At 44.0% G+C, this 18816-nt stretch overlaps 1 protein-coding gene across 1 annotated transcript in view; it reads right to left on the bottom strand.

Moving 5' to 3' along the window:
- SCARA3 (scavenger receptor class A member 3) overlaps positions 1-844 on the bottom strand; it is a 39134-nt gene extending 38290 nt beyond the window's left edge. The window contains exon 1 of the mRNA XM_036242065.1: positions 675-844. Within this exon, the coding sequence (XP_036097958.1) occupies positions 675-681 (7 nt within the window). The 5' untranslated portion in view covers positions 682-844. The remainder of the gene's footprint in view (positions 1-674) is intronic.
- Positions 845-18816: the final 17972 nt, after the last annotated feature.

Here is an 18816-nt window from a genome sequence, read left to right as displayed (position 1 = left end):
CCAGGCCTCGAGAAAGCCAGGCCCAGGTAGGAGCATCTGGGACCAAGTCTGGTTCTTGTTTCCATCCCAAGAACTGGTTGTAAGGGCCAGCATCTGATGACCCACTGCCCTGGGGACAGCTCAGGCCTGGACCACAGGTCTTCTCTAGCTGCTTTGTTCCCAGGAGGTCAGAGGGCAGGGCAGGTCAGCCAGGGTTCATAGGTTGGGAAGGGCAGGGCCTGGACTAAGGGACTCCGAAGGGCTCTCCTGAAGAAGGGGTGGAAGTTGCTGGAGGAGAACCCCTGGCCTGGCGCTGGGCAGAAGGCTAGGCGGAGGCTGCAGGAGCCTCTGATTTGAATCTCCTGGGCGGGGATTTACACCGCTATAAGGCTGGGCTGGTGACACCTTTCTGCGCTGACTGGTTAAAGAGATCGGAAACCTCTTTGGAATTTAAAACCATATTTCAGGGCTACGGCAATGCACAGGACAGGACTGTATGAACTTTCTCCATGTTCCTCTCCCCTTCATCTTGACTTCAGGGCTCCACGCTGTCCTCCCAATACCTTCCGCAAGAGGGTCGGTCGGAGAGGCAAGAAGTGCCCTGAACTGCCCGGGGGAGTCCTCTTCTTAGCCCCGCCTGGGTGGGGTGGTCCCACAGGCTATCGCCGGGGAACTCGAGCGCACGCGGGGCTTACCTTTCATGGTCCCTTGTGCTGGGGCCTCGGGAGGGCCTCGCTGCGCGCGGCTCGAGCTGCGTGGTGACCGCGGTGAAGCCGGCGGCTCCTCGAGGGGCACCGGATCGCCGCCCTACGCGCCGCCCGCAGGAGCCGGGCTGGGAGCCGGAGTTCTGCTGGAGCGCCGGGCCGCGGAGGCGGCGCACGGAGAGGAGGGTTCCCGGGGTCGCAGCCTGGGGGCGCCGCGCCCGCCGCCCATCCCACCGCCTGCGCGCTCCCCGCTGGAGGCCGGCGAGCTCTGCGGCCGCTGGATCCCCGCGCCCCCTCCCTAGCTCCCTCCCTCTTCGTCACTTCTTGGGCCCTGGCCCAGATCAACTTCCTTGGTATTTTCAAAACTGCCGCGCGGCCAGGCCTCTTTGTGCCGCCGTGGGTCCCTGTGTCCGCGCCCCTACCCTGGCGCAGGACCTCGGGGGAGTGCGCAGGGACCGCGCTTCTACAGCAGTCGTTTGCCTGTGGGGGCCGCCTGGTGGCGCAGAGTGGGGTTGGGGGGTGGCTGGAGTTTTGCCCTGGACATTTTTCTCCCCCGTAAGGGGTAGAAGGACTCAGAGCAAGAAGGTCCCTAGGTTCCAGCCCCAGCCCCTACCGCCCTGGTTTGCCTGGGACTGTCCCTGTGTGAGCTACGCAAGTCCCGCGTTCCTAGAAACTCCTCAGTCCCTGATACACCAGAATGGTTGGTCACTCTAGCTCTGCCACCGTAGGCGAGTGACTGGGCAGCCACTTTTTGTCTCCAAACCTTGATTTTCTGCGTGAGCAAATTGGGCCCCAGCATTCCCAAATTCTGTGATTTTGTTGGTGGAGGGACCTCTGGTGTAAACAGTGACAGCTGAGAGAAATTGGCCTCCAGCAAGAAGCTGTGACTCTTCTCATAGGCACTCCTCTGAGATCTTCACATGTTATTCTTCATTGGTGGAACATTTAACTTACTGAGCACCTACTCTGTGCCATATTTGGCCCCAAACTCCTCCCCAGCCCTGTCTCCATGAGGGTGCAGCTGGTGAGGAAAGCCAGCAGTTAGACAAGTGAAGGTGCGGAGGTGTGTGAACACTACGGCAGGATGGTGCAGTGAGAGAAGGCACCACAGAGTGGGGACAACCCTGCCTGGTATCCTCTGATTACTACAGTCAGCCCCTGGTCCACCTGCCCACTCCTCCATGTCCACTCCCCATTTGGCCCTTGGAGTAAAGTAGGCCAAAGGGGCAGAGAAACTTGCAGAAAAGGTGATGTTCAGCTATCTCTAATCTCCACTTCCCAATGACAAGTGCATTCTCTCCACTATCTCAACAGAACCGCAAGACAACCTTGAGTGAGGGAACCGGGAACCACACTACCATTTTGAGGAGACCAGGGCTCAGAGATGTGGAGAAAAAGGAGTGCTGTAATAAATCTATCCGAAAGTAATCTTCGCATTGATCTGATCATAAATTTCCTAACTGGGCAGGTCATGGCGGGTAGTCATGCCTCAGACCTATAGCTTCCCTAGTAAAAGGTATATTTTTGCCTTAAGCAAGCCCTAGCCATTGTTTCTGTGCATCTAGGTTAACATACCTTTGAAATGCCTCTTCTTTCAGACCGCTCAGAAGCAGAACCACCCTCTAGAGAGCACATAATCTTGTTAACTCTTGTAATCCAATCCCTGCCTTGTTTTTCCCCACCTTCGTGTAATCTTCCTTACTCCCCTCCTTAATTCCAAATGTATGAAAGAAACTGCAAACTGTCATTCTCCAAAGCATTTGAGATCTTACTTCCTGGCAATTATTGTCAGTTTGGTTCAAATGAACTCATAGAACTCATAGAAATCCTCTAAGGGTTTGGACATTTCTTATGTGGATAGAGAGGACGTTGCCTACCTGTAGTCACAATGTACTCCTGGGGCCTTGAGTCTGGATTCTGAGTCTACCACGTGAGCCTTAGTCTCTCAGGATCAGAGATGTTGCTATGGTAATGCAGATGCATCAGCAAAGATGAAAGATGCTGGTGTCTGGTTGTAGATGGGCCCTGGGTGAGCAGAGCTGAACCCCAGCTTAAAGAGGTTCAGAGGATGAACTCCAGTTTCAAAAGGACTCTGGGCATAGGTCAAGAGAGCTGCTTTGTAGACACCAGGGAGATGTTCATGTCAAAGGAACCTTTACCTAGGCTGTTACTTGTGTATTAACTTATTACTCCTCACAGTAGCCCTAGGAGATAGGCACTATTATGGGTGCTCATTTTTCAGAGGAAGAAACTGAGGTATGGGGAGGATAAATAATATGCTAGTAAATGGAGATTTGGGGATTTTGAATTCAGGCAAGCTAAATCCAGTGCCTGTGGGCTTAGCCACAGTACACCACACTGCTTCCCATAGAAGGAACTCAAATACTTGTTGATAGAAAGAACAAACACAAGACTTCGTTTTGTCCATGCTTTCTTTAGTTGGTTCCATCCAAGATGTTTGGTTAAAAAAAGGGTCTAAACCTCTCCCAGCCCCTGCCCCTTTGGGATTGAAGAATATATGTACCCTGTGGTTGCTATGACAATGCAGATGAATCAGCAAAGAAATAAAAGATATCTGTGTCTGGTTGTAGGTTAGCCCTGGATGAGCAGAGCTGGACCCCGGCCCTGGGGAGGTGCAGAGGATGAACTCCAGTTCCCAAACGACTCTGGGGAGAGGGAACCCAGAACTGGATTGGCTGGAAAGAGCTGGAGACAAGTTGGCAGACACCAGGGGCCAAAGCACCAGAATAGTTCAGAGAGGGAAGGAGGCAGAAAGAGGAGCATAAAGGATGATTACAAATCAAGATCATAGATCACAGATCAAGAAGGTAGGAAATAGGGTTTCCTAGAGATTATACCAGCCTTTGGATAAAAGCTTTCTGCTGTAGTCCAGCCGGTGTGGCTCAGTGGTTGAGCATCGACCCATGCACCAAGAGGTCACCCGTTCGATTCCCGGTCAGGGCCACATGCCCAGGTTGTAGACCAAATCCCTAGTGGGGAGCATACAGGAGGTGACCAATCATTATCCTCTCTTGTCAATGTTTCTCTCTCTCCTTCTCACTTCCCCTCTCTCTAAAATCAATAAAGGAAAAAAAATTTTTTTAATAAAATAAAATTTAAAAAAAAGCTTCCTGCTGCAATTTTTACCAACAACCAGAGTGATGAACCCAGGGTTAACTGGACCCACTCCCCCTGAGAGACCAAGTTATGGGACTATTAGGAGTGGCTCAGCTGGTCCTACAGTGCAGAGGCACAGACAGCACCAGACAGGGTGGGGCTGGGTGGAGTGAGGGGAATGATTTAATGTAGCTTTTAACTTGAACTGGGGAGATATGGTGGGGGGTGGGGGGGTACAGCTGATTGAAGCACATAAACCAGACTTATGTTGAAAGTCAAAGGGAATAGCTAAAGTCTAGAGGTCATTGAGGAAAAAACAAAATCACGAATGGTGGGACCTTCCATGTATTAATGAGGGGAGAAAGTCCCACCTCAGTTTTTGAGCCATGTTGTAATTTGCTCAGAATAAAACATTCCAGGGGGCAACCAGACTTTCCTTTCTCTTTTCAAGTTTAGGCAAGTCAATCAATCAATGAATCAATCAATTAATCTCCCTTTCTCCTGAAGTTCAATGCTTCCATCTATGCCTTTGATGCTCTCCTCCCCAACTCATGCTCCTCTCCAGCATTAGACATTACTTCCACTTTTCTCCTTAGAATGCAGCTTCAGCCCTCAGTGCTCAGGGAAATTGCTCCCTTCCTTCTAGTTGTTAAATATATAGGTTTTTCAAAATCTGTATCATCTTCAACCAGTTTATAGATTTAATGCTGTATCAGTCAGGTTTCTCCAGAGAAACAGAGTCAATAACTAGCAGACTGGATGACCAGGGAACAGAAGGCATTGCAGCTGAAGTGCAAAGCCAGTCGACTGCAGAATGCCCTCTTTTTCTGCGGAGGTCAGCCCTTTTCTAGTAAGGTTTTCAACTGATTGGAAAAGGCCGCTGCAGAATGGAGGGTGTCTGCTTGACTCACCGTCTACTGATTTAAATGTTAATCTCATCTAAAAAATGCCTTCAGATCTAAAAGTATCTAGAATCATGTTTGACCAAATATCTGGGTACCTTGGCCTAGCCAAGTTGACACATAAGATCAACCATCACCAACGCCATTGGCAGCTCCTTCTTGAATCTCTCTTCCTGGTTTATCAGCTTCTGCATACTTCTGTTTCTCCTGAACTTCTTTGACTTCTTTTTCTCAAATGGCTTCTCCTATTTGGCGTATTTTGTAAATATAGTCATCTCCTATATTTATATTAATAAGTGAAAGTAACGCTCACTGCTGTGGCAACAATCCCACATCCCGCTATCTTAACCCAACAAAAGGTTTTTTTTTTGTTTTTTTTTCATTTATCTTCAGATAGAGCAGGAGGGAGAGGGGGGGAGCAAGAGAGAGAAACATCGACGTGAGAGAGACACATCGAGTGGTTGCCAACCACACGACCCCAACAGGGCAGGGACAAACTGCAACTGAGGTATGTGCCCTTAGCAGGAACCAAACCCGGGTCTCTCTGGACCACAGGCTGATGCTCCAACCGCTGAGCCAAACCGGCCAGGGTCCCAACAAAAGCTTATTTGTCATTCACATGGCAATCAAATGTGGGTTAGCTAGGTCGCTTCCAAATGGTGACTCAGGGACCTGGGGATCTTCCATCTTGTATAACCACCATCTTCAACAGGTGGCTTTAAAGTAGTTGCAAAATAGAAGAGAGAATAGATCGAGCTCCAAGTCCAAGGCTCCAAGGTACTCCCTGTGATTCTGTCTTTTCCATCAGGTTTGGAAGTGATTCCCGTCTCAAATGGAGGAGTGTGGATCAGATCATCACAATAAATGTGCCCTTCAGAAAAGAGAAGAATGAAAGACGAAGTAGCTGTTGGTGTGTGGAAATTTTGAGACACCCCCGCCTCAGACAATGTAAAGGTCCCTGAAGAATAAAGATTTTTAGGTTTCTCAAATTGCTACTCAATTTCTAAGCTCATGTTATATATTTATGTTTTGATTACAGTGGCATCCCATCCATTTCAAGGTAACAATTTCTATAGTAGAGTAAGTTGCACTAGCTCTAATGAATAAATGCAAGATTCTAAGGACAGTACAATAATAGTTTATTTCTCATTCAAATCACATCCATTGCAGGTTGAGTGTTTCTCTTACAAATGTTGACTCAGGGACCCAGGTTTCTTCCCCACTGTGATGCCACCACCTTCAATAAGTAGCTTCCAAGTTTGCTGTAGAAGAGGTAGAAAGATTGGAGGATTGTGGATAGGAGATTGATTATAGGGACAGGCCTAGAAGAGGCATATAAAGACTATCAGCCACATTCTATGGGCCAGAACTCGGTCACATGGCCCCAACCAAAGGCAAGGGGGCTGGGAAATATCCCTCAGCTGCATTACCATGAAGAAAGGGGGACACATGGATGCTGGCGAGCCCTACCATTCAGCAACAAACCCCTCTCCAACCCAGACCTTTGCACGGTTTTTTACTTTCTCCCTCAATAAGCTCTCTAATGCAGTGGGTTCAAACTCCATGCAGTGTTACTGCCAGTCTTTCCCCAAAACAATCAATTCTTTGGAAGCTAAAGAGCAAAATATCTTTGGAAAGCAGCTCTGCTCACTGCTATACCATCAATACTGCACAGGAGTAAAATATTCCTGCGAGCATACAGATGGCCAGTCTAGGGTATTTCACAGCAGTTTCCAGCAAAGTTGGCTATAAGGGTAACTCTAAATCCTATTGGCTTCCATTTAAAGAGCTAATAGAATTCCCTGGTTAAGATAAGTAATAGAATTCCCTGGGAAAGAGTCTATCAACATTCTCAGTTGAAGACATTTGTCCAGAGAAGTGTTAAGTTGGCCTTTTTTAGCCCATTCTCTGAACTATGTGTTATTTTCACAAGTATTAAGGTTCCTATTTTTGCCCTGGCCAGTTTGGCTCAGCAGTTGGAGCATCGGTCTGCGGACCAGAGAGTCCTGGGTTCAGTTCCTGCTAGGAGCATGTACCAAAAAAAAAAAAAAAAAAAAGTTTCCTATTTTTTACTGCTTCCTCTTTGAAATTTCTCCCATGTCTATAGACTCTCACCTCACTTTACATTTACCAATATCGGAATTTTTGGTACAGTAGTTCACCCTTATCTGTGGGAGATACATTCCGAGACTCCCAACTGGGTGCCTGAAAACAAGGATAGTGCTGAACCTTATATATATTATGTTTTTTTCTATACATATCTATGATAAAGTTTAATTTATAAATTAGGCACAGCAAGAGATTAACAACAGTAACTAATATAATAGAACAATTATGACAACATACTGTAATATAAGTTAGGTGAATGGTGAATGTGGACTCTTCTCTCTCTCTCTCTCTCTCTCTCTCCCTCTCTCTCTCCCTCTCTCTAATTATCTTATTGTACTGTACGTACAGCATGGCAATGCTGGACAAAGGGATGATCACATCCCCGATGGGATAGAGTGAGACAGTGTGAGATTTTATTATACTACTCAGACAAAGTGCAATTTAAAACTTTTGACTTATTTATTTGTGAAATTTTTAATCTAATATTTTCAGACTGTGGTTGACCATGGATAACAACAAAAGCGAAATCGTGGATAAGTGGGGACCAAGTATATCAAGGGCCAAGAGGCCTTGCAATACCACTCTTTACCAATGGGTGATGCTATAGAACATAAATTTTAGCCTGAGAAATCCTTAAAGGGGGCTTCATATTGTCAAATTAATACCTTATTTTATTAACTCTGTAAGGGTGAAGTTCTGAGAAAAGCAGTATGATTACAAATCCTTAGCAAAGACAAAATGCTTAGATTGTACATCTGGATCAATTACACAATCAGGAAGAAAGTGGCTGACTTTATTTGGGGCTGGATATAGATGAAAAAAGAGGGAGCCTCCATGATCGCAGGAAGGAGAGACTCTTTTAGATAAACCATCCCCTGGACAATGACAAGGCCTCCACAATTTAGATGACTGCAAATAGGACTGGAAAATCCCTGTATCCAGGTGACCAGGAACTACACATATTACAATAAAAAGATAAGAGCTGAAGGCATGTGAATGCTTTCGCAGAAGATAGTCTTCAAAGGATTTGGTACATAGGAACTTCTTTATAGCTGGCCTTCAACAGGTTGAACTTTGTTTGTTTGTTTGTTTGTTTTTTGTACGTGCCCCTAGCGGGAACCGAACCCAGGACTCTCTGGTCCACAGGCCAATACTCCAACCACTGAGCCAAACCGGCCAGGGCAACAGGTTGAACTTTTAAATTGATAAGAAGGGCCCTAATGGATGTTTCTATCTATACTCTGGATGGAGACCCAGAAGCCATGCTTATTTTTTTTTTTGCAAGGTTTTGTTTCTCATTCAAAACTGGAAGAACAAAAGTCAGAACAATCTGGACAGATGTATACAGCACATTTATAGGATAAAATTCCAGAGAAATAAATGTAAACACTACATTTAGATTCACCATCAGTTGCAAAGGATGAAGCTTAGTAATTCAGAGAGAAAGATCTAGTTGATACTGGACTATGCGTGGCTTTCATTCATCTATTGAACAAATATATAGCCAGGAGCGATGCTAGTGTGGGGATATGTTCCCTAGTCTCATGGACATTATAGTTTTGAGACAAATCAAAAATAGGGTGAGCCCTGGCCGGTTTGGCTCAGTGGTTGGAGCGTCAGCCTGCGGTACAGAGAGACCCGGGTTCGGTTCCCACTAAGGGCACGTACCTCAGTTGCAGTTTGTCCCCGGCCCTGGTTGGTCGTGCGGGTGGCAGCCACTCGATATGTCCCTTCACATCGATGTTTCTCTCTCTCTTCCTCTCTCTCCCTCCTGCTCTATCTGATCAAAAAATGGAAAAATGTCCTTGGGTGAGGATTAAAAAAAAAAAAAAATAGGGTGAGATTACTGAAAAAATAAATGGGATCTTAGATTGTACTAATTGAATAATCAATTCAGATAATTTAACAAGAAGTTATTAAGCACCTATTAGGCCACATCTTAGACAATAGGAGCAAAAAGTTGAATGAAAGAGGAGAAACGTTTGAACTACAATCTGAAAAATTTTAGTACAATATGCCTGGTCAGGATTTCTTTAATTTTTTCCACTGCCATAATGATCGAAGTAGTAACAATCTGAAGTTTTTCTTTCTATTTTAAAAAAATGATACAAAGTTGCATGTTGTACCATAATGAAACTATCCTTGTTTTAATATAAAACTAATAGTTTTATTGGATTAGAGGTAGAGGAGGTGGCAGGGTGGAGAAATGCTGAGTCACATGGTAAAGAACTACTACCTTGGGACTTTTTGTACTATTTGATTTATTTTTAGTAAGTTGTAAAGCTTTATTTTTATTTTAGTACTATTTGATATTTTAAAATTATATGCATATCTCCAATAAAAGAAAAATTCACTTAAAAATAAAAATAATATTTTAAATCATTTCTAGACATGTTTCTAAATAGGATGAAAGCACATAAAAGTGTGAATTATCCCAAAACTAATATGTGCATTTACTGCGGCTATAATTACAATACCTTTTTTTTTTTAACTGAAAAAAATCAATTTAAATTTTATATGGAACAATTAATGTCTGTGAATAGCCAAGACAACTTGTAAAGGATGAGTGAGGGTAATTACCTTTTCAAAATTAAATATTGTTTTGTTTTATTTTATTTTATCCTCACTCGAGGACATTTTCCATTTTTGTTCAGATAGAGTGGGGGGGGGAGAGAGAGAGAGAGAGAGAGAGAGAAATAGAGAGAAACATCGACGTGAAAGGGACACATCAAGTGGCCGCCTCCCACACAACCCTAATCGGGGCCGGGGACAAACTGCAGCCGAGGTACATGCTCTTAGCGGGAACTGAACTCGGGTCTCTCTAACCGTTGAGCCAAACCGGCCAGGGCGAAATTAAATATTGTTTTAAAGCTATGTAATGAAAATAATGTGTCACACGTGAATAAAGATACAAATTAGAAGGATAAACTAGAAAGTCCTAAAAAGGTTCTAAGTTTATTTGGGAAACTTTATAAATGACAAACTGGCATTTCAGCTCAGCATAAGTAAGGTGGTTTATTTGATAAATCATGTTGACATAATTGGCTCTATATCTGAAAGAAATGAAGTTAGATCCTTCCTTCACCTCCCTCCTTCACAAGTTCACACATACATGTACACACACATATACCACTCATCTCTCTCTCTCTCTCTCTCTCTCTCTCTCTCTGTCTCTTTCTCTCTCTCTGTCTCTCTCTCTCTCTCTCCACACACACACACACCATTTGGATTAAGTATCTAAATATAAAAATAAACACAGTAGAAAGTTAGAGAAAAATCAGGAGAATAACTGTCCATATTTTAGTGAGAGGAAGACGTTCTTAAACAAGACAGGAGACCTAGAACCTATAAAGGAAAAGCTAAGCAAATTTCACTACATAAAACATTTTAAAGCCTCCATGGTCAAAAGGTAAAAGACAGAAGCAAGCTTGGTAAAACGTCTACAACACACACAGGGTTACTTTATTTATTTAAAGTGCTCCTGTAAATCAATAAAATAAAAGGATGAATAACTCGAGACAAGCAAACAATAGGAATGGACAAATCTCAAAAAGGTGTCTTGGAAGGGGGCAAAATTATGCTCAGAGACTGAGATTGTCTTTGCCAATAGTTTAACACAACTTCACTGCGGGAGTGATAATAATTTCACAAGCCAAAAGCATACAGGAAAATGTCTCTCAATAAGCCAATAAAGAAATAACATATTCCAAAGCAATGATAGATTAATCACACTACTGTTCCTTGCAAGTGGAGACACAGAATAAAGTCCGAATTTAGTTGAGGTGTGCCTTTCTTTGAGTTGGCACTTGGAGAGATGGCTTAGCCATCTGACATTCAGCTGCCAGCATGAAAGTAAAAGTCCCTTGTTGCTAGAGCACCTGCCAGGGAACGAGGGCTTCAGTGTTGACAGGCAAACTGATCTCTTTCCTGGGTCCACTGCAAGGTTTCCACCACGGCTGGGAAAAGAGTCGACTTTATCCAGGCAGCAGTTAATGCCCCAAAGGTCTTTGGAGAGCTATTTAGATCAGCAAAGCATAGCCTTGCCCAGACTGGATGCTCTTGGCGAGCCTCACAAACTCTTGGTATTTAAAGTCTAACATTCTTTTGCCATAGTTGCTTTTCCACGTGGTCTTATCGATAAGCCCCAGCAGTGCCCGTCATCAGCTGAGCTACCGAGTGTTGATCGATGGCAACGGATGTCACGACAATGTCCTGACACAGCCTCCTCAATAAACTCCTTCACTCGTCACAAAGAAACAGATCAAAACACCTTCACCTACGTCACAAATAAGTGGATTTGAAATCATATCAAATCAATACACAAGAGGAAACTTTATTTAAAAATGAATAGTTGAAAATAATAATCAGATGAGGAGATTAAGAAGGCAGGGAATGTCATTTTACCCACTAGACTGGCAAAAATTCAAAAGGACAACAATGTCCAGCAATCTCGATTTGAGACTTTACCACATACTAATAAAGTCACCAACATATTAGGGTACACACAGAGGGCTGTTTACTGTGGCCCAGCTTACAGTGACAGAAAAGTTGAAATAGGGGAATGATTAAATAAAATATGTAGCTACTAAAAAGTATGGGTTAGATGTAGGTATTGACTTGGAGGGATGCCCATAATATTTTACTAAGTGGAAAAGAACAAATTGCAAAGCAATGTGTATAATATGATGTTATGTTTATTTTTAATAAGAAAAGGCCAAAATCTCTCATAGGTTTATATATGTAATATATCATGCATTTACATATGATATACACACATTCTAAATATAAATGTATGTATAAATGGACACCCATTACTTTAGAAGCATGAGCTTTGGGGAGGTTTTGGGAAAAGGCAGATGAAAAAAAGAAAGAGAGAAAAAAGATTGATTCCTCATTAAATATTAACTTTTCTCCCTAAATCTTTGAGTGAAACTGCAGCCGGTTGCCTCTGTGTCTCTGTGTATGCCTCGCACACCACAGCCTGCCCCAGGGTCAGCGTAAGCTAATTTGGGAGGCAGAGTGTGTGATAACACGGACAGTTAAGCAGACGGTGCCTTGGGGGCTCAGGAAGCTTCGCATCAAATCACATGCACTAAGTGTCTCAGCTCCCTCTTGTCTGGCCAGCCCAAGCTGGTGTCTTGTGTTTGTTACTAAAGCTACACAAGACGGACAAAGACAAAATGGAAACCTGAGGGTCAGGCATGAGAAAAGGGCAGAGAAACTGTGAAAAGAACTACATTTAGGTTGAGATAGAATCGTTTGTTTTCAGATGTTTAAAGGGCTGTGCTGTAAAGGAGGGAACAATTTAACATGTGGCGCCTTAGAAATAAGAGGAAAGAGCAGACGTTACAAAGCGGCCGATTTCACTCAGTGTAAGCAAAACTCTGCTAACTCAGACTCCCTTGACCGCCCCCCCCCCAATTTTCTCTTCTATAAAATGAGAAGAACACCACATACTTTTAAAAGGGACATAGAGCCCAGCCAGTGTGGCTCAGTGGTTGAGCATCCACCCATGCACCAAGAGGTCACCGGTTCGATTCTTGGTCAGGGCACATGCCCAGGTTGTGGGCCCAAACCCAGTGTGGGGCATGCAGGAGGGGGCCAATCGATGTTCTCTGTCATCAATGTTTCTCTCTCTCTGTCCCTTCCTCTCTCTCTAAAAATCAATAAAGAAAAATTATTAAAAGGGACATAAAGATGCTTTGAGGATCCGATGGGCAAACTGTAAGCCAGCAATGTGTCAGCTGGGAAGGACATCATATTTACTTGGAGGGCTGAAAAAATCCTGATACTCTATCTGGCTGCACCCCAGATTCATTCAGCCATAACCTCCAAAGGTGGGACTCAGGCGTTGAGCATTTTGAAAGCTCTTCCCAGGTCTCATTCCATTGTATAGTTCCACTGAGAACCACTGATCTAAAATAATTATCAGTTGCATTTCAGGTACTTGTGGAAAATGCCCATTAATCTATGAATTGGAGTAAGAGTTTAGAGATGACCAACTCTGGAGTGAAATACAGACCAGTCCAGAGCGCGTGATTAACAGTGAAGACAGTTTGAGTAATAGGTGTCTCCTTACAGTCTATGACAAGCAACTCGGGGGAGGCTAGCCTCACCTCTTTTCCCAAAAAGATCCAAGATGGAAGATAAGGGAAACACAGCTGATGAAGTGAATGTCTCTGGATTTTAGAGAGGTTCCCCCCAAAAAGCACTTGGGATTCCTCTGCATCAGCTGTGGGCTGATTTTATGATCTGTGATTTTTTTCAAGACGTATAAGTGACTGAATGCACTCATTAAATAATTAGAGCCCAGAGAGTGATTCTTAATTACAGGCCACAGTGTAGTGCTGTTGTCTGACTCTAGCTTGTTCCAGTTATATCAGCGATGGTTAAGCTGGCATGCTGAAGGCACTGAGCCTGGCTACGGTGGGGTGGCGACACAGAACAAGGATATTCGAGTAGGGGAGAGGTGGTAGGCCAAGCATAAAGAGACAGATAAATATAAGGCTCTTTACTTTCCCCTTTTCCCCTTCCCAATGCCCCCCCCCCAAATAAATCAAGGCTAAAAACCCCAACCCTGACTGCCTAAGTCCACATGGGAGAAGAATGATTTATTTATTTACTTATTTATTTATTTATTTATTTTTGAGTAGCAGACTTATTTATTTATTCATGCAAGAAACATTTCTTACATGCTGGCTATCTGCTAAACCTGTGCTATGGACTGATTTCATGTACTAGCACCATCATCGGAAGGGACAGAAGACATAATGTTCACTTAACTGTCTTCCTCTCCAAATCAGATTTTTGCTTTTTGGAAACACAGGTGCATTTTGTGACTTCCAGCATCTTATTTCTACCAATTTTATACTCTTAAGCATTTTCTTTCCTTCCTTCCTTCCTTCCTTCCTTCCTTCCTTCCTTCCTTCCTTCCTTCCTTCCTTCCTTCCTTCCTTCCTTCCTTCCTTCTTTTCTTTCTCTCTCTCTCTTTCTTTCTTCTTTTTTCTTTCTTTCTTCTTTCTTTCTTTCTTTCTTTCTTTCTTTCTTTCTTTCTTTCTTTCTTTCTTTTTAAATCTTTATTGTTGAATGTATTACAGATGTTCCTCATTTTTCCCCCATTGACCCCCTCCTCCCCACTCCTGCCCCCCTCTCGCCTTTTCCCACACTATTGTCTGTGCCCATTGGTTATGCATATAAGTTCTTTGGTTTATTTCTTCCCACCCCCCAACCCCTTTCTCTTTGAGGTTTGTCAGTCTAGCAATGAATTTGTACTTCTTAATCCCTTCACCTTTTTTACCCATTCCCCCAACCCCCCTCCTATCTGGCAACCAACAAAATGTTTTCTGTATTTATGAGAATGTTTCTGTTCTGCCTGTTCACTTTTGTTTGTAGATTCCATTGTCGATAGATATGTATTCATTGCCATTTTGTTTGTTCATATATTTTATCTTTTTCTTCAAAAAGACCCTTCAACATTTCATATAATAACAGTTTGATGGTGATGAACTCCTTTAACTCTTTCTTGTCCGGGAAACTCTTGATATGGCCATCGATTCTAAATGACAGCTTTGCAGAATAGAGTAATCTTGGTTGTAGGTTCTTGCTTTCCATCACTCTGAATATTTCTTGCCACTCCCTTCTGGCCTGCAAAGTTTCTTTTTTTTTTTAATCCTCACCCGAGGATATTTTTCCATTTTTTGTACAGATAGAATGGGAGGGAGAGAGAGGAAGGGAGAGAGAGAGAGAGAAACATCGACGTGAAGGGACACATCGAGTGGCTGCCACCCGCACGACCAACCAGGGCCGGGGACAAACTGCAACAGAAGTACATGCTCTTAGCGGGAACCGAACCCGGGTCTCTCCGGACCGCAGGCCGACGCTCTAACCGCTGAGCCAAACTGGCCAGGGCTGCAAAGTTTCTTTTGAGAAATCAGCTGACAGCCTTATGGGAACCCCCTTGTGGGTAACTAACTGCTTTTCTCTTGCTGCTTTTAAGATTCTCTCTTTGTCTTGAACCTTTTGCATTTTGATGATGATGTGTCTTGGTGTGGGCCTCTTGGGGTTCATCTTATTTGGGACTCTCTGTGCTTCCTGGACTTGTATGTCTGTTTCCTTCACCAAGTTAGGGAAGTTTTCTGCCATTATTGTTTCAAACAGGTTTTCAATTTCTTGTTCTCTCTCTTCTCCTCCTGGCACCCCCAAGATGCGAATGTAGGCACACTTGAAGTTGTCCCAGAGGCTCCTTACACTATCCTCATTTTTTTGGATTCTTTTTTCTTTTTGCTGTTCTGATTGGGCATTTTTTGCTTCCTTATATTCCAAATCAATGGTTTGATTCTTGGATTTACATACTCTGCTATTGAATCTGTGTAAATTATTTTTTATTTCAGTTAATGCCTCCTTCATTTCTGACTGTGCATCCATCATTTCTGACTGGTCCTTTTCTATGCTCTTGAGGCCCTCCCTAAGTTCACTGAGGTTCTCACTAAGTTCATTGAGCATCCTTATAAGCAGTATTTTGAACTCAGCATCTGTTAGGTTGTTTATCTCTATTTCGCTTAGTTCTTTTATTGGGGTTTTATTCTGTTCTTTCATTTGGGACCTGTTTCTTTGTCTCCTCATTTTGGCTGCCTCCCTGTGTTTGTTTCTGTGTATTACTTAACGAGAGGTATGGGGCTAGCTGAGACCAGATGCTGCTTGTTTGAAAGAATTTAGGAAAACCTGAAGCAAGATCCAAGACAGGCCAATCCTATGGTTAAGCAAGTGGCAACAGCTTGGGTGGGCTTGAAAGTTGGGTGGGGCAGGGCCTCAGGGAGTCACCAGCGCGGAGCTACCAGTGTGAGCCAGGTTGCTGGAGTCCCAGATATGGTGGCTGTCTGCTGCCCCAGGGAAGGGCTCACCAAAGGAACAAAGGCCTCTGACAGCACGTCTGTCTTGGAGAAAGCCCCCTCTCCAGCCCTTGCTCCAGTGCCAAACAGCTCACTTCTTCCCTGTATGTCTCTGGCGCCCCTGGAGCTGCCTCCCCTCCAAGCTTAGAGGGAGAGAGTCCGATAAGTCCGTGCGCGGGCCCTTTAGGGAGCTGCCTGGGGCTCCAGCCACCTCAGCCTCCCTGAGCCTCAGTTCCCGCTGGTTTTTCCAGCCAGAAGTTATGGGGATTCTCTTCCTGGCACTGGAACCCTGAGCGGGGCGTCTGGTGTGGGATGGGGACCCTTCAGTCCTCAGGGAGGACCTTCCCAGCCGAGGTGTCCTCCTGATTTTTATCCGGCACACGTGGGTGTGGGACCAGCCCATCCGCCTCCGCCCCTCCTACCAGTCTGGATGTGGCTGCTGCTTTAATTCCGTAGTTGTAGGACTTCCATTCAGCTTGATTTCAGGTGGTTTTGAATGATGGTTGTTCTGTAATTTAGTTGTAACTTTGATGTCAGAAGAATGATTTAAAAGCAAGCATTGCTGCCTGGCCAGTGTGGCTCAGTGGTTGAGCGTCAACTCATGCACTAAGAGGTCCCCGGTTCAATTCCTGGCCAGGGCACATGCTCAAGTTGTGGGCCTAATCCCCAGTTGGGGGCATGTGGGAGGCGGCCAATTGATGTTCCCTCTCATTGATATCTCTATCTCTCTCTCCCTTTCCCTCCCTCTCTCTCTAAAATCAATAAAGAAAAAAAAATTATTTTTAAATAAAAGTAGCATTGCCAAAAAGATGATGAATTCTAATGAATCAGCCCAGTGACTCAGCAGCTAACTACGAGCTAATCTGGAGTGTTGGGTGAGGGACAGGTGGTCCCGCTCTGTGCTGTGGTCAGTCCTCTATGGTATGGGCAGGCCCAGGGCTAAGCCCAAAGCTTCAAGAGAGCCAAGGTCCAGAAGGCCAAAGGGCAGGTGATGGCAGGGCAGGGAGGTTAGGAATTGAGTATTGTGTGAGGGCTGAACCAGCTGACCTCTATGATTTACTTCAAATAGTCATAATCCAGCGATGCATTTATGGTACTTTCAAAATTCACACTTTCCCCCTCAAAATGAAATCTTCTGGGCCTTGTTTGCTTAGAGGCTGGAGTAATCAAGTCATCATTCCTAGGGGACCACAGTCTTGGCTGTGAATTATGTTATTTTCTCCTCTTCCCTTCTTCCCCTCCTCCCTCCCCCTACTTTAGCTGACTAAGGCAGATCTTCCTGCCTGTCCTCCAAAGTCTGATTCTAAAAAATATAATTATCACAGGTTTATACGTCCTGTGCCAGATGCCGGGGAAGCTACAGAACAAAAAAGTTACAAGAAGTGTGCTCAGACACAATTCTAACGTCAGGCATTGATACAGTAAGGAGGAGGCAGTTGCCATAGAAAATGTAGCTGTTACTGATAATTAGACTTTTTTTTTTTTCAAAGAAAAATAAAGTAAAGCCTACGGGGAGAAACACTGTTCCAAATTTTCACTAGATGTTTCTTTTCTTCTGGGCTGATGATCTTCTCACACTTGGCATTGTCTAAGTTTAGGCTGAAGGGAGGACCTTAGAGATGATACAAAACAGATTCCTTACTGTCCAGAAGGAAGAAACCCAGAGGACAATGAGATTGGTCCAAGGTCACCCAGCACTTCAGTGCAGAGCTGGGACTACAGTCAGAATTCCCTGCACTCAGTTCAGGTTCCTTCCTTCTTCACGGGCCTAGAAGCTTTGTCCAGGTTCCCTCCTAAGAGGAGTGGGGTCCTAGTTACCCCTGGACCTTGAGCAACCAGCTACTGGGCCTCAAGTTGTACCTCAAAAGTAATAAAAAGAAAAACAGCCCCTGATCATACAGCTGTCCTCTAAACCCTTTCTTTAAAAAAAAAATAATAATAATATTTATTTATTTATTTTTGTTACAGATGTTTCTCCATTTTCCCCCACTGATTCCCCCTCCCCCTCCTTCCCCACCCTGTCCCCAGCTTTGTTGTCCATGTCCATTGTTCATGCACACATGCGTATACGTTCTGTGGTTTATCTCTCCCCACCCCCTCTTCTGGGGATTGTCAGTCTGTACCCCACTTCCACGTCTCTGGGACTACCCCATTCCTCAGACTGTTATGTTCATTATATTCCACAAATAAGTGAGATCATATGATACTTGTCTTTCTCTGTTTGGCTTGTTTCACTTAGGATAATACTTTCCAGGTCTTTCCATGTTGTCTCAAGGATAAGAGGTCTTTCTTTCTTACAGCTGCATAGTACTCCATTGTGTATATGTACCACTGCTTTTTTATCCATTTGTCTACTGATGGACATTTGGGCTGTTTCCAAATCTTAGCTATTGTAAATAGTGCTGCTACAAACATGGGGGTACATATATTCTTTCTGATTGGTGTTTCAGGTTCTTAAGGTATATTCCTAGAAGTGGGATCACTGGGTCAAATGGCAATTCAATTTTTAATTTTTTGAGGTAACACCATATTGTTTTCCATAGTGGCTGCACCAGCATTCCCACCAGCAATGTACTAGAGTCCCCTTTTCTCCACACCCTCGCCAACACTTGTTGTTTGATGATTTGTTGATGGCGGCCATTCTGACAGGTGTGAGGTGATACCTCATTGTTGTTTTAATTTGCATCTCTCTGATGATTAGTGATGAGCATTTCTTCATATGTCTCTTGGCCATTTGTATGTCCTGTTTGGAGAGGTGTTTATTTAGTTCCTCTGCCCATCTTTTAATTGGGTTCTTTGTCTTCCTTTTGTTGAGCTGTATGAGCACTCTATGTATATTGCAAATTAACCCCTTATCTGATATATCGTTGGCAATTATGCTCTCCCATACAGTGGATTGACTTTCCATTTTGGTGGTTGTTGCTTTTGCTGTGCAGAAGTTTTTGAGTTTGATGTAGTCCCATGTGTTCATTTTCTCCTTTGTTTCTGTTGCCTTAGGTGATGTATCCGTGAAAATTCTGCTGCGTATGATGTCAGAAATTTTGTTGCCTACATTGTTTTACTAGGATTTTTATGGATTCACAGGTCACATTTAAGTCTTTTATCCATTTTGAGTTT

This window comes from Molossus molossus, unplaced genomic scaffold, assembly GCF_014108415.1.
Source record: "Molossus molossus isolate mMolMol1 unplaced genomic scaffold, mMolMol1.p scaffold_m16_p_4, whole genome shotgun sequence".
NCBI classification, from domain to species: domain Eukaryota; kingdom Metazoa; phylum Chordata; class Mammalia; order Chiroptera; family Molossidae; genus Molossus; species Molossus molossus.
This window is presented reverse-complemented; position numbering and strand designations above follow the sequence as displayed.